This window comes from Acromyrmex echinatior, chromosome 10, assembly GCF_024713525.1.
Source record: "Acromyrmex echinatior isolate Ae372 chromosome 10, ASM2471352v2, whole genome shotgun sequence".
Lineage (NCBI taxonomy): Eukaryota > Metazoa > Arthropoda > Insecta > Hymenoptera > Formicidae > Acromyrmex > Acromyrmex echinatior.
In genome coordinates this window covers 366,220-391,535 of record NC_141861.1, presented here as the reverse complement: position 1 = coordinate 391,535, position 25,316 = coordinate 366,220, and the positions used below count along the sequence as shown (strand labels likewise).

Genomic DNA, 25,316 nt, shown 5'->3' with positions numbered 1-25,316 from the left:
AGTATATATAATTAAATGCTAAAATATAGAGTAACTCCGGTATATACGCTGCACCTATCAAAAACTAATTTATTAAGTATTATTTACTATGTTTAAAATAAACGAAATATATCAGTAAAAAGTTTGTACTGTCTACTATTATGAAAAAAATATTAGAAATTTGAAATATTTATATTTCATATTAAAAAATGAACTTTTTTAAACCCTTGCATTTTTGCCGTATATTCCATAGGGCGAGATATATGGCTATTCATAGGGGAAGGGAGGGTATGTATATGCTCATAAAATATTTATAAATATTGCATATAAATAAGACATATAAAATGACATATAATAAGGCATATAATAAGGCAAAATGACACAATAATTTATAAAATCCGTTTATACAGTTTTATTAAGGAATGAGAATGATAAATATGTATATGAAGTAATAAATAATAATTACAATCTTCCCAGATGTATTACAAGTGTTATAACATGAGGTACATATTTCATGTAATATGTTTATTGTATTTAGTATATACTGAGTTCAACCTGCGCACTTTGTATACTTTGGGCATAAATCCCTGTTAAAAATACCATATCCTATATATATCCTAAATAGGTGGGATATATAAGACAACAAAGTATAAACAAAGAATACAAGAGCAAAATACTTTTATACAACATGCTTTACTATTCCTCTACACTCATATATCACGAAAATAACCACTAAATCTTTTGTACGTCCTACAGTAATTATTTTATGTAGATTATAATTTATGATGGCGCTACTTAACATTCCTTCTATTTATTCTGACTTTTGCGGCGTAAATCCCAGCGCATATTTACCGGAATTATCCTACCTTAAAAACGTTTTAAACTGTTTGAAAATAAAAATACATATGGTAAATGCTGACTATTTTAACGTCATGATGTAATAGCAAGCGAACAAATAATTCCGTAAGTAATTATGAGAATTAGTCTTAAGCGGAGATATTAAAAGGAACCATTATTACTGAAACCACTACACTGGTCATAATATTATCTTTTTTTCTACATTTTAATTATTACATATCTTTTTATAAGTAAAATAATTTTGAGAAATATATATAATCTATTTTATTTTTTGTAAATTAATATGCACGTTCTAAAAGATTTTCTCTAATAAGGTTTTTTTAAAAGGTTTCTTTTTGTGTATGTAAATACTTTTTGCACTATATGTACATATATGTGTACATATGTAAAAAATATTGTGTTATCTCGTTCAATTGTAGAGGCAATTATACATTATTCGAAAATTTTAAATATATACTGTTAGAAATATAATCACGAGCTTCCTTTACATGTAAATGAATGAAGCTCGTGATTATGAACGAAATTAAAAGTAATAAATAATTTAACTGAGAATAAAGTTATAGTAGTTACTTAAATGTAATGAACGTTTACATTAAATTTTATAAATTTTCATAAAAAATACATTAAATTTCATGTACACAAATATATATACTTTTCAATTATAAATACATTAAATTTAATGTAATGTTATGAAATTAAGTTTAAATTATGTAACTTAAAAGTATATTAAATCTCATGAAATTTTTAACAGTGTATACGTAGGATAATTTCTCATAAAGAAATTATATGTATGATTAATTATTCTGAATGTTTTCAGATTTCTTTTTAACCTGATGAGCCATCTGTTTTGAAATCAATGTTTGTCATTCTGTCAATATCGAAGACGATGTGTAAACTAACAAAATTATATTCGTGTCGCAACAAGTTTCGTTAAACTGATTCGTTAATTTATTTTTATTTAAATTTATTTTTAAGGATATATCCAATGCACTTGAGATTAATGTTTTCATCATCTTTTAATAATATTAAAAATGATCTATGCAAACTAACGAAAATATATGTCGCAAAGACGTGCGTTCAAAATATTTGATAGTTTAATTTATTTAGCAGACTCCGCTTTGTTGGAAATCTTATTGTCTCCCTCTGTGTAATTCGTATGCAACAACTTATCGATACTTCTCGTTCTCCAAACGCGTATTTTTATTAATATGGAAAAGCAAACGTTACAATCATTTTTGCAGTGACAAAACAGCAATATACCGCCGCGTATACACTTTCCTACAGGAGGGCAATTCGTTAAAAAAAGATATGTCGTCTTCCAAATATTTCGTCAAGTAAAGAAAAAGCAAATATCCTCTTGGCGAAGGACGCTGTTCCTCGAAGCCAATGCTGATACGTAACATTTGAACAAGACTCACAGCTCACGTTCTCGTCAACGACGCGGCGATATGTACATTTACGTAGTATGTACATTCCATCGTCCATCACCGGAAAGCGATGTTTGCCGAGGCAATTTTTCAAGAGCTCCTTCCGATGCGTACCGGAGTGCGCATGCAAAGTCGGTTAAGCCGCGTTTACCGGTAATGCATGCGTGGCTGCATCGCCACGTCATCCGTGATTAGCGTAAACGAGCAGACGGAATGTTTTGTTAAACACGAAACATTAACGCAAGACAGAACTGCGTGAAACGTGAAGGAATCGTTTTTATTGCGTTTCAATCGAACGAAAGGTTTTGCATGAAACCCACCTGACGCGGCGTCATGATACTAAGGATCGAAAGATGACTCCTTTTGTCTACAGTATTGTTTGTACATCACAGTAGGCACAGTTCATTTGCGCACAAAAATTATTGCCTACAGATTCTTACATCAGACCTGTCCAATTTAAATTCCGGAGCCAAAACACAGTCGATTCAAAATATTCAATGTAAGATTTTAAGAACTATGAAGTGTTAATAAGTGTCACTCAGATGTAATGTCAACACTTTACAGTCCCTGAAATCTTATTCACATTGAATTTTTTTTGCGTCGATAGCTTTGCGTTTTGACTCCGGAGCTCAAATTGAACAGGCCCGGCTTACATTTTTGCGCACAAGTAAAAATTTCAGAAACAAAGTCACATTTGCCTACATGTATTATTGTCTACATGAATTATTGCCTACAGTTCAATTTTCTACAAGCACTTTTGCGCACAAATAAAAATTTCATAAACGAAGTCAAAGCCTTATACCTACATATGTTATTGCTTACTCATCGATTGCCTACAAACACTTTTGCGCACAAATATAAAATTAAGGTTAAATTACGTAAGAAAATAATTCATATTTTTAAAGCAGAGAATTCGTGTTTTAAGTAGGTCTCCTACTTATTCTTAAGAGGCCGAAAAGGTAATCTTTCGTGGTTTTTTTTTTCATCCTGTTAGGATGTACAAAATTGTTACGTCGTGGCGAACTAAATATTTATGTTTTTATTATTTAGAATACTTTTTTTTCACATAAAAATTTTTACGTACTCTACAATAATTATATTAAAACATAGCAAAAAGTTCGAAATCAATAAACATTAATCTTCCTTATGAACAAAAATTATGAAAGATCACCTTGTTTTTGCTTTTAATTATAAGAGATCCCCTTAAAGCAGAAAATAATATATAATATGTATTCGAGCTGTAGACAATAATCTCTCCATAATCTTGCTTTAAGAGGCCTTAAGTCATAAGTCAAAAGAGATTAGTGACAATAATTTCTATCTTTAAAATTTATTTTTATTTCTTTTAAACTGTTTTTGCGCAGTCTTTAGGCTTTAACCATTAAACCTAAGTGAATTGAGCAAAACCTGATTCTTACAGCTTAAAAGCATAAGTTTTATGGCCGATATATCGTCATTTATAACTTACACTTTACGGCTTACAGTCTCTTAAAGTAAGGTTGTGGAGTTGCCTAGTTTAATGCATGTAGATAATCGAACTGTAGGCAATAATACATGTAATGTGACTTTGTTTCTGAAATTTTTATTTGTGCGTAAAAGTGCTTGTAAGCAATCAAGCCGTAGGCAATAATTTTTTTGCGCATAAACATTGTTAAGAAAAGTGATGAAGGCAAACGATGTTATAGACAATCGATTTGTAAGCAAACCTGATCCTTCCTAAGACCGGTTTATATATTATATATATGAGGTAAAACAAATTTTTTCAAAATAACTAAAACTTCACTAATTCAACGAATCTATAGTCACAATATAGTCAGTTTTCTATGTCAGTAAAGTTGTACAGTTGAATAAAATTAGTGATTTTTTTATAGCTATTATTTGTCGATGCAGCAAAAGAAGTTGTAGAAGATTTCTACAACAATCAAGGCAATATATAAATCAATTTTTAATAAAACGTATTAGCTAAGATGGCGCATACTTTAGCTACTTTAATAAATAAAACTTATATTACAGTAACAATTTTCATTGTAGCAAATAATTAATTAAATCAGCATATTGATAATTACTAGAGCCCGGATTATTCGCCGACTGATATATCGAATCGACCATAGCGCGTTCTTCACGATTTTTCCCACGATTTTTCGCCAAAAGTTGTAACGAGCGATGGAGAGATGAGATGTAACAAGAGGGACAGTTACCTACGGTTGATACAATCTCAGAACATTAATTTGAGTTCTAACAATTACTTACAAAAATAATTTCTTTGTTATATCATCAAATCTTTTTAGTTATAGATAATAGAGATGTTGAATTCGCGCAGCAAGCTATAGCTTTGCTGAATCACTCAATCTATTTTTTTTCCATATAGTCGATTCTTATTTTAAACTCATCTTAAATCATGTTTTACGATGCTAATTAACTTATTTGTATTAACTTATGATATCTTAAGATAATACTTAAGTTTTAAATATAAAAACCGACTATGAAAATCTAGATATTCTGTTCGTAGATCTGTAAGTATTGAGTCAGAATAAATAGTGTTACTTCAAAAGCAGAGCTGCAATTTTATTAAAAATGAACGAAATTTAAAAACTTAAAAAGCTTTTAATACAACATTCAAATTATTCAGTTCTTTTTATGAAATATTTTAATGATTTATTTTTTGATATTTTTTTAAAGAACTTTTTTAAAGATATCTTAAAGTTATCATATGCATTGATTTTATGCATTGATTTCTGCTAAATAAGTTATTTCAATGATAAATGGAATTATTTCATCTTAAAATTTGCATAGTCATAAATCAATGCATGTTTATAAATAATAATTTCAAATAATTGATATTTTTTAAGATAATTAGATACTGACATACACAATCATTTGTCTTAGTGTTAGTGATCGCGTAAAGTTCGCAATCACTAACACTATCGATGAGTGAGTCATGGATAAGTTATAATTGGTTTTTTATTCTTATATTTTAAAAATTATTGCTCTGAACAAGAAATGGCAATCACTTTGGTAACTTACTTTTTTGAAAATTTTCTTGCTATGATATTCTGATTTGCGAATTTCCGAACATCCTGCATAGCAGACTAAATATTTTAGATGAACTTTCATATAAATTTATAAATTTATATAATCCTTTTGAATGTTACATTTAATCATCACATCATAATAAACCTGTTTATTATGTAAGTTTGTTTCAAAGCTATTTTTCAGTTATTTTAAATCAATGGCGCAGTCTTTAATGCAAATATTATTAATTGTTATGTATGTATAATTACTATTATTTTTTACAAAATCAAATTATTTCTGAAGCAAAACGAACATGAAGGTCTTATTACGCTTCTCTTCTCAATGCTGTTATTCTATAATTGAACACAATTTTTTTCTAAACTTTTTTCATAAGCTTTTTTCAAAACGAAGCCAGACAAACATATTGTTCAACTTAGTATTAATAGTTAATCTCTCATTGAAATCTTTCATCTGTTTCTAAGACTTTTGTTTTCGTGATTTTTGCTTTCATTTGTATGAATAATGTACGGATTATACAGAGTTCGAATTTCTTCTCAGTGCTATATCTCCCACTCCAAGCACTGCTTAAAATAGGAAAAAAATGGCATTGAGAATATATAACCAAACTCTGATAATATTTATATATTATAACTGACATAGTGCGTTTTGATGTCATTACGCTAATATTGAATCAATCGTATTGTCGCAATAAAAAAAAAACATTTTTATTTTTTTGTGCTTTATAGATATTAAATCATCATATCCTCGTTCTCGACACAATTTTTCACGAAATTCTTCCATGAAATGCAGATAATCGTACTTTTTCAGAGTTTTTTCAGGCCTCTCCAATTTCATAAAGCAACTTTTTCCTAAATTTGAGATTAAGTGCAATATTCTATAAGCATTCGTATTTCGTTCGTATTTCGTTCGTATTAACAGAAAATATGTCTCTTTGCAAGTAATTTGATTTTTTTCAGTACCTATATGATTAGTCAAGCTTAAGTTCTCATTCTGTTAAATAGGATTGCGGTTAAAAACGGGAGATCGCGCCATGAAAAATTATGTATTTAATTACAGGATAACAACATTGAGAAGAGAAGCATAATTTGATAAGACTTTTACGTTCGTTCTGCTTCAGAAATAATTGGATTTGATAAAAGCATGACAATATAAATTATACATATAATATTTGCACTAACGATTGATCTATTGATTTAAAGTAACTGAATATTGTTACGTCAAATTTTTGATAATGACGCAAAATTGATACGATGTTTGTTACTTGTTTTCACATGTTAGCATGTTTTCATATGAACTCTTAAAATGCTTATTTTTTATCATACGAAAAGAACGATTTTTTGGAAATATTTAAAAATTTAGCTGAATACAGATCTCATAAAAAATAATTTTGTTGGATCAAAATATTTATGAAAAAGAGCATTGTTACAAAATATTTTGATATTCTGATAATTAGTTTGAGTGTTTTTCGTAATTATATCGTCTAACAAAATTATTTGTATCTAGATAAATTTTTAGATATTTCAGCAAAACTATTCTTTCCGTGCATAAATGACGAAAGTTCTTAGTTTATTTGATTGCAGATCACAACAGCAAATTGAAATGGTTGAGTCTAATTTTAAGTTTATTGAAGCTTGTGTGTCTAATCAAATTTTTTATACAAAGTTATAAGTTAAGATTCAAATGTTGTAAATATTAAATAGTTTTTTATATTTATTTTTATTAATTATCGCAAAACTAATAAAAAAACTTTTTTCTGTTCACATCTTTTAATCAAAGCTTTCAACAAAAAAGAGGCCTTGTACTTCAAAGAAGAGTGTCGAAAAAGATTGCTGATTTTTTGCTGATTGAAACTAAAGTTGAATTTGAGTGTATTTTTATAATTTTGAGAATGCTGAATTTAAGTCTGATGTCAAACATTAATAAAATCTTAAAAAAAGGGAAAATGGCTTGATTTAATGATGTCTGCATAAGTACATGACGTTACTGGAACATCTCAATAAATCTCATTATTATTTCCCTAGTAACGTTGCAGGCAGTATTTGCTGATATCTAGATGAAATTATCTAGACAATTAGATGATTAGACGAATTTTATCTTTATCCAAATATATAATATATTGTCTTCATCTGTATCTTAGATAAAAAAAAGTATTATCTTTTTTCAAATTATTTGGAGAATTTCATCTTTGTTTTAGATAATTAGATAAAAAATAATGATCTAGATAATTTGAAAAAAGACAATACTTTTTTATCTAAGGTACAGATGAAGATAATATATATTTTGAAGATTTTAAAAGTGAGATTCGTTTAATTGTCTAATTGTCTAGATAATTTCATTTAGGTACCAGCAAATATTGTCTGCAACATTATTGGAAAAATATTGAGATTATTGAGGTATTTTAACAACATGTGTATGCTGATTGCTGACGTTATCTTTGAATTCAAGACATTTTCCAGGATTTTTCCGATTTTTACATTATATCTGAATTCAACATCCTCGAAACTGTAAAAATACACTCAAATTTGAAGTTTATTTCGCTTGACAATTAAGGAATCAATGTTTCCCGTCTTTATACGATGTTCAAACTATTTATATAAGAAATTGTAAAGAATATTATGAAATATAAATGAATATTTATGAGATATTTATAATATGAATTGAATAGATATTTGTAATTTCTATATGATTGTGAACATTCGAATGCGACGACGTTAAGGGATATCTCGCAATGAAACCAAAGAATTAGTCAAGTATTGTCGCTTCAAATATTCATTTTAAATGTGACTGCTTCTACTTTTTACTTAAGTAAAAATGGTTTGGTATTAAATAGTAATTTTGGTAGAAAATCGGACGAATCAGTAATTTCTAGTTAAGTCTATTAGAATTCTAGTTGAGATAACTAGAATTCTGATTAATATAATTATTTTGGTAAAGATAAGAATTCTAGTAGATATTTTGCCGGAAATATCAACCGGAAAGATCGATATCTCTAGAATATTATAATAATAAATTAACATCATCTTGTAAACAAACTCATTCAAAAAAAGCTCGATCAAGAATCGAAACCGGTATTCGGAAATTTAACCGGGAAGGTGAGTTTGTTTACAAGACGATGTTAATTGGTTGTATTAAACTAATTAATAATATAATATTCAAGACAATCTTAATAGACAAAAGAAATGGAGGGGAGTCGAACGAATGCACATCAGAAACGCGACTGAGTGAAAGTCGATCGTGAACTTCGGTGTTTCTTTTCTACGGAATAAAAGTCCGAATGGATGGCCGTCTTTAACGTGTCAGGTTGTATAGGCGTAATGACGAAATGAAAAGAAAGCGACAGGTGAATATGCGCAACGGCATATTATGAGATTCTGGAAATTAGAAATCTTTTTTTAATACGTTGTATAATTAGATGTAAATTCTTCTCTTGAAAAGAGAATTTCTTTTCTAATTATATTAGAAAGAATAATAAAATACAAAGATTATAAGACAATGTTATTAGTTTTTTTGTTTAATTATTTTAATTGTATCATGATAATAATCAATAAAATTATTTTGATTTCAAAAATTGAAGATAATCAGAATAAAAATATTAAAATAAGAAATATACAAATAAGATTTGAATTGAAATAAAATAGGCTGAATTTTTAAGAAGCCTGTTTTAAGAATATTTTGTCAATAAAATTGTGAGAGAAAGTCTATCGTGGATAACATTTCGCATATTTATACTTTAAACAAGATTATTATTTTATTAAACGGTTATTACACTAAATAAATATATAGATGATTTATTCATTAATTTTTTTCCTACCTTTGAGTTCGTAACATACGCAGAACGTGTAATTACAAGAGAAACCAATGTTTTGCAGTAATTCATACATTCTATTTAAACACGCAACTAGTTACGTTACATCTAGAATAGAAAGAGCTTAGGCGCGGATAATTTCGACGGATATACGCAGCTCTTTACTTTCTCCGACTAACAAACTCCGGGAATTCGGACGAGGAAATTCAATCTATTCTCTCTCTCACGTGTACAGGTTTGCGTTAAATAATACAGGCAAACTAATATAAAGCCACAGCTTCAGTATTTCTATACAGCCATTTCTGTACAAAATTAAACATTAATTGAGCTCTATAAAGCTAGCAGGAACAAATCAGCAGAATCAAATCGGACCTATCGGAATTTTTAGTCTCTCATTGTATTAAATTGTATCATTAATGATAATTTCATGTGCCTTTTCGAAAAAAATCGTAGCTTAATATTAAGCTGGCAGAACCAATTCAAAATAAAAGAAAGCAAGAAAAATAATATCAGAAATCAATAGGATTGAATTTGTATTATTTTGTATGAATTTCTGCAACTTATAAGCGCGAATAACTTTACAAAAAAAATCTCAAATTTTTTTCGCAAAACACGTATTCCATGTTTTTATCTGTAGTAACATGTTCGCAAATTTGAAAAAAAATAAAATAAAATGATGTTTCAAAAGTACCCAGTTTGATGTACGGAATGTCTCATGGATGTGTACATATAATAAAATCATTTAAGGAGAAAACATGTAAAATATTAACTTCGTTTCAATAGTACAAATTAGTACAAATTCAGTTGTGTTAATTTTTGTTCTTGTGTTGTTTTTTTTTATGGTCCAGTCAGCTTAAATATTAAATTAGCAACGCCACTGTTTTGTTGGAAATGACACACAACATAGAATTGTTTTTGGCAGTACAGAATACAAATTCAATCGTGATTGATTTCTCATATTATTATTATTTTTTTTTATTTTGAATTGGTCCTGCCAGCTTAATATTAAAGTTAGCATCGTAGCCACGATTTTTTTCGAAATAGCATAAGCGGTACAAAATTATCAATAATGGTACAATTTAGTACAAAATAAGTACTAAAAATTCCAATAAGTCCAATTTGATTCTGCTGATTTGATCTTGTTAGCTTTATAGAGGCCGTTAATTGTAAATGTTGAGCTAAAAATCATATTCTTATCTTTTGATTACAGTTCACTAAAAATACTCTAAAAATTTTATTTAATTAATAGGAGGCTTGTGTTTATCAGTGTTAATCTTTACAATGATTTTACCTCAGTTAGAACTTAAAAATTTTTTCTGTAGAATTATATTATAAAATTTTACATTTAAGAAAATTGTTCAAATTTGTAACATGTACAAAATCAAATTTTTGTTAACATCAAATTAGCTAAGAAAATGTTTTATTCCTGCTAACGGCGATAATTGTTATTTCTAGGCAAGTCTAAATGTAAATGTATGTTTTTCTGATGCGCAATTCTTTATCAAAGGCGGACCGGCGTTAATTACCTGCGAAAACGTTTCGTATTTTTCCACTTAATCAAATATTGCGCTAATACCATGACTTGAGTATTGACGTATAATAATTTAAGTGGTAAGTAACCATGGATTGTTAACCCGATGTATAAAATTTATTTTGAAAATTACTTTAGTAATCTTTAGCACTCTTTTGTGTTGCGTTTAAATTTAGAAGAAGGGTTAGATTTTTTCATTTATTGTTTACATAAAATCTACACGAAAAGAATGATTTTATATAGATAAAGTATCTAAAAATTTAGCTAGATACAAATTTGAAAATAATTTTGTTAGACCATTAAAATAATTATCTAAAGAACTCAAGCACAATGAACAATGCTACAAAAAATTTTGATATTTTAACAACCAACTTGATCGTCTTATATAATATATAATATACTATTTTGATAATCCAATTTTGATAGGATTCTCTATATTCTTATGAATAAACCTTATTCTCTTATTATTTTATTATAAATAAAATGTGTAAAAGAAAATTGGTATGTTCGAAGCGATTGTTAGGTTCGTGACATACAAACTTCGAGAAAGAAGGAATCGCTGTGTATATATTAGCTACCGCAAATATTAACTTTTTCTTCTTAAATACGATCTCTGTGCGTGCTATTTATCGTGTCCGAGATTCGTCGTTGCAATGATGACGATGTTTCGTCGTCTTCTTGATCAGTCTAACAGCTCACTACTCACTTTCCAAGTAAGGAAGGAAGGAGGTCACACGTGTGAGAGTAACCCCGAATACATATTTGTATGACGATTTGAGTGCATTGTAGCCGGGAAGAAGGAAATTCTCTTATTTACCCGGGAGTCCCGCTTTATTTTCGCATCTTCTGCTGTTTTTTAAAAAATTTTTTTTTTCTCGGCAAATTTAATCGACCCTCGGCTCATGCACCGGACACACTCGGAGTAGGCGCGCTTCCGCGTCGAGACGGCTATTCCAATAGGAGTGTTAAGTGTCGGGCTCATTATGAACCAACGCGGAAGACTCAACACGGTGGTGGCCAATGGTGCGGCATGGCGCGGCGCAACATTACGCAAACGCACAAGAAAGATTCCACTTGCACAACACGCAACGCGTTATTATGCTCACGTAACTTTATATATACGCACGGCATGTATCGCGAGATACAGTGTCCCCGTCGTTACTTTTACAGCAATATCGCTTAATCGCTCGTTAAGGAGCGCGCAAATCTTTATTTCGCGGCCGCGTCCTCACGGGACATGCAGAAATTGCTTTCGGAACGAGAACAGCCGATGCACGCACGCGGCCGGTCTCGAATGACTATACTTTCAAGGTTCCGCGGAGAGACAAGCGGAAAGACGAGCTTTATCGAGACAGTGGAATCATTTCTGTAAAATCGAATTTTTTGATTTTTTTTATCTTACGTAAAAAATATTAAATTTTTTTCTATTAAGAACTATTAAAAATAATCTTACAAGAAAATTTTCTTTGAAAGTTACGCACAAAACATATCCTTGGAATTTTTTCTTAAAACAAAATCATCAGAAAATGGCACAATATGTTAATAGCACAGGTTATTGATTACAAATTGATCCTCAATTAATTCGCGCTTGCAAAATAGACGCTTTGCTTTTTATATTGGCAATAGATTTGCATTTAATTTACAGTTGATATATTGATCAATATAACCGATGTTTAATTAATATATTATCAATAAATCGTGCTATACTATTGTACGAGTACATTTATATGTTTTATATCTTTAAACGATTTTACTCAAGTACTTAAAAGGAGGATATTAAGAAAGGACTGATTTTGCCTAAAAAATGTGTAAGTAAATAGTGTTCTTTTGTAGATTTTGATCTTCTGGATACGATAAAATTATTAAGAAATTTGTAGCGTTTGGGAAACACTTTGAAAATTGACCATAAACATGGTGCATATCATATATAGCACAGATCTTAAAAAAATGTTTTGAAGGTTCCGAGAACGTTCAATGTTCTCGGAAAGATCTTTGGGATAAAGGGTGCTGTATGGGGTATCCAAATTTCAAATGTTCTTGCTTTTTGAATTATTCCCAAAACGCCACAAACTTTTTAATAACTTTATTGTATATATATATATATTACTTGTATATATGTATATCTGGAGACACTGGTAGTGTCTCGGCACTAAGGCATGCGCAGCGATATATTTTATCTAGAAGATTAAAATAAAAAAATACTATTCCTCTTACCTATCTTTTTTGGGGAAAATTGGCTCTTTTTTAATATCCTGCCTTAGCTAGATATAGATCTGAAAATAATTTTATTGCACAATTAAAATAATTATGAGAGAATTCAAGCATGGTGTTCAATGCTGCAAAAAGTTTTAATATTCCGCAATCAGCTTGAGAGTCCTATACAATTATTTTGATGGTCAAACAAAATTATTTTTAGATTTGTATCTATCCAGATACAATAACATGTTGCATAAGATATCTAAAAGATATCTTTTAAATCTTATGCAATATGCATATTATTATCTGTAAGATGGCTAAACTTTTAGGTATTTCAAAAATTTGTATGTCACACACACACACACACACACACACACACACACACACACACACACACACACACACACTTTAAAAATAAGTAGGGAAATAAAAGGGGAAATAGGATTCATTAAATATTATATTATCATCATCGTTAAATATAATTATATTAATTGAGAATCTGTAAGAATAAAAATACTAAGAATATGATCTTTCACGAATAAGTAATATTTAGAGAGAATAACTAATCCTAATTAATTACTTCCTTGAAATCCCAAGAGTAAACGTAATATAAAAAATGAAAAAATTTTAATAGATGATTGTAACTTGGCTATTACTGTAAGTATACACAATGTAGATGTAATGTTGATTTATGCCTTCAAACATTACGTCTCAATTATGTGCAACAATTACATTATTATTTATAGACTTTATCTTGGATAAGTATCACTCACGGAAGAATTTTTAATAATTTTTTAATGAGTTTTGAATGGTTTCTTTATCATCGTAACTAATAGCACTAACGTTAATACGTAATCGTAATTGGACGTTGAAAGCCCTTGGCTAGTGTCGCCAATTTTGTTAAATGTTTTATTAATGACTGCAATTCGTTGCGATGATCAAGAAGAATCAACAGTTCCGCATTTAGTATTTTATTCGTAAGTTTTTGCAATTTTGCAACAACTTTTTTTGCAGAATAATAAAAAATAAGTTAATATCGAAATGGACGAACGAGTAAAAATTAGCTAATTTTTTCCGAAAAGTGATTAAAAAATTAAGTTAAATTTTTTGCAGTGAGAAGTTAAATTAATTTTTTTTATAAGAATGTCATGATAGTTATATTTCGGTACTCCCAATAGTTTGAGAGAATCAGTTGTTCGTTCAAATCAACGCGTTTCGTCAGCCGCGAAATAACGGTATGGATGCTGTGTGAATGTTCGTTGAATCCCTAACGGTGCGACCTATTTTTCTTCTTGTACTACTGCCATAGATACATTTCGTTTATAACTCGCCGAATGGCACGGACGATTTGGACTTTGCTTAATGACGTTTGTACAGAACAAAACCATGTGCATTTGGAACGTCGAGAAAGTTCGTGAAAGTGCAACCTAGCGAAAAATTTTTGCGTGTTGCCTGCTTAAACATTGTATGTTTATTTTTGCATTGCTCGATTGTGAAACGCTAACGTGGACAAATTGATAAGATTGAAGGAGAATACATGAATTATATATTTTAGAAATTTAATTTTTCTAATCTACAAGTTGTTTTAAATGCACAGATTTGACATTCATATTCATAATAAATCAAATCGTATAGCGATAAGAAGCTTTGTATCACATAAATTTTGAAAGCTTTTATTATACGCAAGTATATACAATTAAATTATAATATTTATTGTTATTATAATTTATAATGATATATTTTACAATTTCTTAAGAATATAATTATTTATTAGAATGGATGAGAAATTTTTGAATTAAAAATCTGAATATTTCGATGATTTGAGGCACTTGAGAGAATTATTAAAGATATATATGATGTCCTTGCAAAAAAAAATTAAATTTGGAAATGTGTTTAATATTTACAGTTTAAATAAATTATATACATATGAAAGTTGTTTGAATAAGATTACATTTTTATTTAATAACACATTTTTGTTAGATACTATTTATTTTATTATTTATTCTGTTAGATATTATTTATATATATGTTTATTCGTTAGATATTATTTTTATTGTTAAAAATTAAAATTTAAAAATGATAACAAAAATTTAAATGTTTGTTTGTAAGTACTTTAAATATTCAAAATAACTTATGCAAAGTTTCATTGCGATTCATTGATTAATTATAAAGATATAGAACAAATATTTTATTTACTGGACAAGTAGTTTATGCATCACAATATAACTTTACGTAAATAATCTTGAATACATAATGTACTTACATTAAAAAGTTGAGATTTTTGTGTCATTCATTTTTAATTCATTTTTATACATTTTTATTAGGGCACAGATTGTGCCTCTAATGCCTCTAATAAAAATGTATAGAAATATATTTAAAAAATACTACTATTTTTATTAAAATAATATATAATATATTATCATGATCCAGATAATAAACTGTCATCAAATTTATCGTATTATTTTTAAATGTGATTTAAAATAATCTGTAATTTTTTCATAATTTCGTTATTTTGAAATGTCTTGTATACATCTTTAATTTCAACTGGTAAAATTAGAATTAAATTGATAGATAATACAAATCAAAAAGTAAAAAGTAGCTTTTAAGAGCTGACAGGTGAGTAATTATGAATTTTGTAATTATAAATTCTCTATTAAAAAAGAGACATATCTATAAACGTTTCGATTCTAGTTTAGATTCTTTTATGAATAAATATATAAATAGACTTAATGATCACATAAATTAATTATAAATATTATCTTGAATATCACAGTAAGAATCATAAAAAGTAATAGTATACAAAAGTTAATATGATCGAATGTTCTCATGTCCACATCTTATTATTAATTGTTCATTAAATTCCAGTAAACTAAATCAACAATGCAACAATATAGGTACTGTTATAAAGAAATTAATTGTAACAAAATATGCACTTATATGAACAATTGATAACGATATCTGCGTGTGCATGATCATCAAATTGTCAGGTTTACTATATGTTATAATACAAATATTAGTTATTGATGAATTAAATTAACAGAAATATAGATAAATTAAAGCTTACACAAAAATTAACGCCCATATTTAGTCATAGACTGTAAAATGTTAGCAATGAAAATATTATAGACGTAATGAGTATAAAAATAATTTCGGAGAATCCGAGTCAAATCAATAAACAACATAGAACAAAGAGGGAAAAATATCGTAAATTCGCGAAAATATTCAAATAAATTAGTTCCAGAGATAAAGCGTCAGTTTCAGTCCGTGTTTATGTTTTTTTTATATAAATCATCTCCGAAATCAGTCTTTTTGATAAAACTTTTTCTTCGTCACAAGTTTTAATCTTATCCTAATCAAAATTGTGCCCACTTTCTAATCGATGTTCAGTGACAGTATTGAGTTGTATTCCAATTGATATAATTTCTATACTCTTTAACATGCTATTAGATATCAATTAGTGGTTTGACCACATATGACAGGCATCACAGTCTTTGCAATCAATTCTATAAGTCTACTATATTGGATCAAGATAATGTAGGGAGAGCATCTTTTTTCTGCACTTTTATGAATTTGCTAAGTTTGTTAATTCTCCTATACTTATTAACGAATCTATTAAAAAATTTTTTTTTATTTTTTTTGAGATATATGCGGAATGTATGATATGGTGAAAAAATGTTTTTGTTTAAATTTTTATTTGTATCTGATAAAGTTGAATTTTTTAATCGATCAAATTTGTTGTGTAATCTTTTTTTTAATAGTAAAGAATATTAACTTTAACAGATATCTACACTGAGAAACCCATTTAGTTGAATCAATTAATTTCTTGTTTGGATATGGGCAAATAAATCTTTGGTTGACGCAATAAAATAAGCCCATTTAGTTGAAGCAAATTATTTGATTAATGTAACATTTTATTTATTTTTGAAAATTGTTGTCACAATAACCAAATATTTGACATTTCTTCAATTAAATTATTTTATTGCATCAACCAAGAATTTATTTACTCATATCCAAACAAGAAATTAATTGATTCAACTAAATGGGTTTCTCAGTGATTTAAATTATTTACTCAGTTATTTAGTAATAATAAGTCTTATTAAAATTTATATTTATTCGTATTAAAGAAAATCCAAATTAGGATTGAAATTTAATTGTAAAGTGAAATAAAATTGTTTATTTTCAGTTATCAATTCAGATTAAGAACCGACACAAGTTGTGTAATTATAAATTATTTATTAAAAGAGATACGAAACGTATCTCTTTTAATGAATAATTTATATTAGTAATAGATATTAGTAAAAGATATTAGTACAAATTATTTTAAGGATTACTTCCATTTACTGTAAAAGTTTGTTTTTTAACTTAATTATCCATTTAAAATTTTTAAAAAAGAATTAGTCTATTAAAAATTAAGTCTAATAATTTATATTTTCTTTTAAATTTTAATATAACTTTTTTTCTCTTTTGTAAATAATTTATTCGAAGATGCAGATATGCTAAATAAAATTACTAAGAGCATTAATTAACCTTGTCACACATAAAATTTACCGACATGAAAACATGTTTTTGTTAAGTGTCTGCAAGTAATATATACATAAGCTCAGATCTTCAATATATAGATAAACTATTATGAAAAAGAATATTTGTAAGAAGGATATTTGTAAAAAGCGCAATTAATTTTTGCTTAGGTTTAATGATTTTGAATCTTACTATTACAATTCGGAATTTATTATTAATGTTTATCATGAACTGATGATTGGAAGAAATCGAACGCGCAACGTTTTACATAGCGTAATTAGCATAACAACGATGAATAGCAATCACTTGGACACAACATTAGGAGCAACGCAACCGTATAGAATATTCTCTTATGTAAATCGCAACGCTGGTCGATTTCTCGCCATGGCTGGCGCGAAAAAAGAAGTGAAAGAGGCACTATAAACATATCGAATGTGTCTTCTGAAGTAGACGACCTATCGTTGAATTATTAAATTTTTATGTTGAGATTCGACCATTTAAGGGGATCCTAAAGTCGTCTGTTTCACCGATTATTTTTCAAATAAGTATTTTTCTCTGCCTTTACATTGAGATTTTTAAATCCTATACAATCAAAGCATAAGCGATAATATAATCCAAATTTGTCGACTCTATGACAAAAATGAAACAAAATTGAAAATATGGTTTATTTTCTAATAACTCTTTATTTCTTAATAACAAGCTATTAATTACCTAGCTCATTAATTACCTTTTTTTTTTCTTGTTTGAAATAAAAAGAGTTTCAATTATTTGCGTTATTGTTTTCAATTTCAGCAAATTCGATAATTATTATAAAATTGACATAATCGTAATTATCAAAAAAGGCTACTTTTTTGCTAGAGTAATTTATAATATTTAAATTTACTATTAAATGTACGATTCTTATATATACTTAAATTTATTTATATTTGTTATTATAGTATGGGCACATGCTTATTTATTGATCAAAAAGTAAATTAAAGTTTATTTTTAGATAATGAATTTAGTTGTCTGACCTTCATACATAATATAAAATCTGCATAATTAACAAAACATTACCACTGAATTCTAGAGACAAAGAAAACTCTTTACGTATGTGTATATTTGCTTTTAATACGTGGATTTTTGTAGTATTGTGAAATCACTTAATAGTTACAAAATTATTCAGCAGCACAATAAAGCTCTAACGAAGATAAGAAAAATTAAATTTAACCGTTTACAAGAAAGAAAAGGTATATAACAAAGAACTGATTTCGGAAAATAATTTTGAAACTGTTATTTTATAAAACTAATCATACAGGAAATATATAGATCTTTATTATGTAACATTTTGCATTCTCTTAATTATACTGAGAATGGTGAGCCACTTCTAATAATTATTGTAAAAATTTTATGTACCATTATACTATTATATTTGATAATTTTTTTATTTATATTTAACTTAACTATATTTATTTATATTAAGATAAGAATATGTACATAATGTTATTTAGAACAAAATTTCAGAATTTTTCAGAATATAATTTTTTTAACTGCTATACGCAATGATTTTTAATGAAGTTGTGGACAATCAAAGTCAAAATACTTGTTTTATTTAACTTGCGATGACAGTAACAAAAAAATTTTAGGAACATAAAAAAGTAGTTTTGTAGGAAAAATTTTAAGCGTTCATGTTAGAAAATTTTCTTAAGGCCTATAAAGTGACAAAAAAATTTCCCATTTTATTCAAGTTTCAGTTTTTTATATGTAAAAATTATCAAACTTACAAAAATTCAAATAATATAATGATCCTTTGAAAGTAAAAATTTTAACCTTTTTTGAAATTTAAATTTGATTCATTTTTAACAAATATATTCTATAATTTTGAGCTAAAAATTACTTTCTTTCCAACTCAATACTTATAGGATGCTCAAACTGATTGTTAAAATGTCAAAACTTTTTGCAGCATTCATTACGTGCTTGAGTGATCTACTTAGTTATTTTTTAATAATCTAACAAAATAATTTTCACACACACAGATAAATTTTTAGATATTGCAAAATTGTTCTTTTCTTATATACCTTAATTGATATGAACTTTCGTAATAAATAGTTTTTGTTTATATAATATAATCTTATTTGTTAAAATTTTGCCTTGATAATTAATTCTGCAACTATATATATATATATATATATATATATATATATATATATATACAAGAGATTCGCGTACACGGAATGCAATGCGATTTTTATGTCAGAAAAAAATTTTTTTGCAAAATTTTATTCATACATTTTCTAAATGAAAATAAATTAAAAACATATTGAATGATGCTATTTTGTCATGTTTTTAAAGATTTTGTGATAACTACATACTTAAATGTTGCTACTTGAGATACAACTATAGACTACAGATAGACCGATAAGAGAAAATTTTCTAATTGATAATAAAGGCTGTAAAAGCTAAAAGTAGACGTGAATATATGATCTAGCTTGCATAAGAAAGTCTTACTTGTAGAACAAATATGTATATACAAATAGAAAGCCTGCATTTCGAGTATATGATACTTTAGAACATTTAATTGTGATCCTTTCGATTCGTAGATATATATTCTTAGAATAATAAATTAATATTCTTAAAACAATGTCCTGAATCTAATTGACTTATTTTTCCAACAGTTCAAATATATTAATTAGAAAATTTTCTAAATTGTTTTAGAGTTCTTGATCAATAAAATAAAAAAAGATTACCACACCACTTTGTTTTTGAATTATATATTTTTTAAACGAATGCTAAAAATAAAACTTAAGAAATAAAAATACAAATTAGAAAATATCGTCTATCACATAATATAACAGTTTTTATATAATTCTGTTTGCAATTTTGCAATAATTAACTTTTTCGTGTGATAAAAAATAAGTGTCTGATACAGTATACAATAATCCTACACATTTCTATTTTTTTCTTTTTACAGAAATATCTGTACAAAATACTTAGAAGTGAATGATGTATTATGAGAATTTTCAGAATTCTTTTACTTCGATGTAAAAATGTTGATTTGTATGTATACTTTATGCTGTTCCGCAAGACATAAAAATGGAACGTAATCGTTTTTTTTTTAAGATTTTTCTATAAATATAGAAATGCCTTCAACTCTGATAGGACTACACAATAACGTAACTGTATAAAAATTAGAGTAGCTTATGATCTGTCATCGTACTATGAGAAAAAATAAGAAAGAGAAAATATAATTAAAACAGATTTAGGAAATTACAAACATGTAAAACGATCTGACTTATTGATTTAAACGCTCTAATTATAAATAACGTATCCATTGTTATTTAAACTGTGCATTTTGCAAAAGAAAATGAAAAGAATTTTATTTTCACATTTGTATAATTCGTTTTTAGCCGATTTTATACAGAATATTGAAATAAGCAAAATTATTTATGTATAAATATATATTTATGTATAAATATATGCATTTATGTATAAATATATACATTATAGGTTTCTACTTCTTTAGTCATCTAAACAGATCATATTTTTATTAATATCAATAAAATATAATGTTTATAGTTTCAGAGAAATAAGAAAGTATCTCTTTAAGAGACCTATTAGTATCGGCGATACTAATAGGTCTCTTAAACTTTTCTCTAATAAATATAATAATTTCGTTAAAGAGTAATTTTTCTAGAATTTATAAGTAATGAGAAACGATGAGATTAAATATAATATTAAGTTGAAAATTAAAACATTCTAATTAAAACGCGCGTGCAAGATCTCCATGTACGATATCGCGTTGCTGCCTATAATTATTATTTTTATTGTGTTTCGCTGCCTTGTAATTTTACCATCCCATAATCTTCACATTAAGTTCTATTAGAGCGTACCGAAATTGCCACAGGTTGCCCGTTATGCGAAAAGTAACTGTTGTTGAATGAACTCCAAATAAAGAGAGGCTATACTCAGGGAAAAACGAGAAAGCTGGGAACTACGTGACAATGATTACGGCAATGATATCGGCAAATTCCAGAGATATAAGTGAGAAAATTATAAAAGCTGCCAAAACTCGTCGGGCGTGACTCTGTACGAACGATTGTTATCGATATCGCGATGATGAGATACAGTTATTACAAACTTCCGCACTTTACATTCGTGATTAAAGTCGTGTTACCGTGGATGGTTCTTGAAAACGTTAAGTGTACTTGTTAACTGCAAGCGTCAAAGTCAAGATGTTGTATTTGTAAATTCGAAGAAATTACGAAATGAAAAAAGTTTCTCAATCATTCGGGTGAAATTGTTTGTCTAAATGTTGGATAATATGCACAATGCACATTCCAGTCTTAAATTTTGTAAATATAACACCTACATATCAACTGTCAAAGCGAATTTTGTTTGCCAATTCTATAATGTCTGCATTTAATATATTAAAAAAAAAATACACTTAGATAACGCAGGAAAAATCGATGATGAGAAAAGAAAGTAGATACCGGACGTAAACGCCGTGAAAGAGAGAAATCAAATACAAAAACTATGGCAAATAAGTGGAATGGTACGATTTAATGGCGAATACTTTAAACACTCCCGTGTTTATTCGAGAAACGACATATTTTAACGGCATAATCGATATCAGTAAGAGATGCTGCAACAGCTTGAATTTTCTTTTAATATTTTTTTCTTGATTCACAAGTTTTAGTCAAAAAAGATTCACGTTGAGGTTTTCCGTTCAATCTCATCAGAGAAAAAAAGAAGAATCATTTAATCCATTTTTATTTGACGCAAATCTTTTCATTTAATGTTAAAGTTTGTAATTAGTAAAAAAAAAAAGAACATATTTAGACTTAAATATAAATAGAATCACAATATGCACGATATGAAAGTAAAGATATCTATACAAAAGAATACAAAGATCATATATTATTATCTTTATCTTATGAAGAATAAATGAAATAATAAATAAAATTAATAAAGTTAAATAAATTAAATATACTAGTTCAACAGCGCAACGTTACTTTTGCAAGATTTACAGTTTTCAGAACTACAGTTCTAGAACTATTAGTAAGATCTAATTATGTCTGTTGGGTTGGTCTAAAGGGTTGTGATGAGACTTACGCTGACATGTTTCAATCGCCTTGTACCCTCGCGGAAATAGAGAAGTCGACTAGAAAACGAGTCAATCGAGGAAACGTGATAAACTAAGATACGATTAGAAAAAAACGCATGTCGCGAATTCACTGCGAAATAAATACTCGTGTGAACGTGTCCTGCATATCGATCAACAATGTTAATCTTTCACTAACCTTATTGAACGACGAGAGATAATCGACAAAAGGAATTGCTCGGATCGCAGCGATGACAGCGAACAGGTAGATAGGCAGTCAGTCAAGACGAGCTGGCAGATACTCAGGCAAATAGGCAGGCAATATCAGGCGGACTTGAATATCGGTAGATATATATGTAATAAAACTTTCTCCTCGCGCGCGTGGATCTATCGATCCTCTTTTCTGCCTCGACGACTTTTCGCGAGTAAAACAGCTCGCATTTTGTCACTCAGGTCTTGAGCTGACGCGGTCCCACTTTTGCCACCTCTTTACCTTCGTACCCCTTCTTCAGTAATACCGTATCCTATCGGGCTATCGTCTTCCTCCTCTTCATTTATCTACGTCAGCGTTTGGTACGAAGTAAAAGAAAAGATGAAATCAAAGATGAGCATCCTTCGATTTATTTTTTACGAATACAGCCTCCTTAGGGACGATAAGCGCACTCATTGAGAAAAATGTCTGCTTGAAAATGTCTGGATAAATCACAAGATTCTGATTATATCAATCAGAATTCCGAATGAGAATTTATCTCAATTAGTATCAGAATTCTAATAGATTTAACATAAAAAATTCTACTATATATAATTTTTTTATTTTTAACTAGAATTTCAAATATTTTTCTCAGAACTACGCTGTGGAAAACGCGCAAAGAGGAAGTTTTGCAGACAAGGTCGAATGTTATATGCTCTTACTTAGGAATTTGAGTCTACATTGAAATAAACATTATTCTTGTATCTAATAAAAAAATACACATATATGAATAATAAACTGTCTGTAAAAGTTAAACCATTCAATGAGTATCAGACATAATTTGTTCTTCGAAATTAGTTTTATCGTAATGTAAAAATTTCTCTTGCAGAGACAAGTGATATTTCTAATATTTCGACTACCTTACTTAACTCATTATTTAAATCCAAATTTAAATTATTTGTTACGACATATTAATTTTTTAATTTACATAATCAATTAAATTTTATTTAGAATTTAAAATTAAAATTAAAGTAACGATAAATTAGTTAATCCATATTATCATTAGGAACGGATTTTCTTAATCGAACCTAATGATATATTCTTCGAGTCATTATTCTAAAATTGACTGAAAATTGATTGAAAACACTATGCGCATTTAATATTATTATATAAAGCTATATTATAAGCAAGTTTCAGGCATTAAAACAAGGCATTGTTCGTTGAAATACTATTTATAGAAGTTTCTACATTTCGATTCTATTTGTACCGTTAAATTTATACGAAAAAATTTTACAGTTAATTAGTTTGAATATTAATATTTATCTTCGGAGAACAGCCTCCGGAGTTTAAATACTGACTTTTATGAAAAGAAATAGAATTGATAGAATTGATATTCCCAAGATTAGTGATTACAAAATGAAATTTGTATTCTTCGACTAATTGTAAGAAGGAAGCACAGTTGCGTTACCGGTATTGCTGTTCCAGTTTTATGAATATCGACCTATTAACAACGGTTATCCGAACAGCCTTTGTATTGTGGAGGGGATTGGATCCGTTCACGAGTCAATGTAAGAACATCTTTACGCACTGAAGAGGTCTCAGAACTTGGTGACCTAACTGCAATTCTGAATCATCTGAGCCACATACCGCTTCTTGAGAAGATACTGAGAGGACGGAGCAAAATAAAAAATATATACTTCACTTGATATTTAACTTGATTTGTTACTTAATATAATGCTAATTTGATTAGCATTTTACATACAATTCACGTGTCAACGCGTGTCTTGAGTCATCAATAATTTTTATTGCTTTCTTTTTTTACTGCGTTATGTCATTTCATTTTGTTATCTTTTGTATCGCGTATTATGCTTATTCTAAAGAATGGATCATATAAATTGTTTTACAAATAAATTTGTTAATTTTTTTCGCAATAAGAATTAATCATTTACAGATTTTAATATATCACTCAGCATAATTAAGATCGTTTGAAGATGCGAAAAAACATCAAATTGTTAAATTGCTAATCAATTTTAACTCGTGATATAACTACTAGTTTAGCGTTTAGCACACTAATTTATGCACTCATATGTATAAACATGCATGTAAAATTAACCTCTCAAAAAGCAAATGTAATCTCATCTTGTTTTTCGCTCGATATTGCTCTTGATTTACTATCATATGTTCCATATTCATTCAGATTCAGTTTCATTAAGATACGTAATTTTAATGTTTTTTTCAATTTATGAAAATATTTGTAATTTTGGATGAAACCTGGGTGAAGCACTCTAAATTTTTGACACTTAAAGAACCAACTTAAAGCTGAAACTTCATATTATCGAATGGTATAATTGTCTTTTTTTTTTTTAAACAAATAAGATACAAATGAAATAGTGCTATGAATTTTTCCAACCTATAAAATCTCGAGATATTATATGGTCAATAGCTGAAATTTTAAGATTATCTGAAGTTGGACTTTAATCAATCTTAAATATAAAATCGGATCCGACGAATCTGTCCTATGGTAACATTAAGTTGAGAAAATATTGGGTCATTTAAAAAGTATCCGCGGTTTTTTCATTCAAAAATTGAACAAAAAACCGCGGATACTTTTTAAATGACCTAGTATATATATATGTAAGGAAAAAGGAAAGAGATCTCGGAATTCATATTAAAGTTTTTTTTTGTCATATTACTTATAG

The 25,316-nt window shown here is 27.9% G+C and overlaps 1 protein-coding gene across 4 annotated transcripts in view; it reads right to left on the bottom strand.

Moving 5' to 3' along the window:
• Nucleotides 1-22,969, bottom strand: part of LOC105147934 (fatty acyl-CoA reductase wat) — a 37,488-nt gene extending 14,519 nt beyond the window's left edge. The window contains exons 1-2 of one of the 4 annotated variants that reach the window (XM_087410717.1): nucleotides 22,627-22,969; nucleotides 22,439-22,487 (exon numbers count right to left, since the gene is read on the bottom strand). In XM_087410717.1, the coding sequence (XP_087266843.1) occupies nucleotides 22,439-22,446 (8 nt within the window). In that variant the 5' untranslated portion in view covers nucleotides 22,447-22,487; nucleotides 22,627-22,969. Of the gene's footprint in view, nucleotides 1-12,847; nucleotides 12,907-22,438 lie in introns of all 4 variants that reach the window. The other 3 variants (XM_087410718.1, XM_087410716.1, XM_011059320.2) reach the window with 3 other exon arrangements.
• Nucleotides 22,970-25,316: the final 2,347 nt, after the last annotated feature.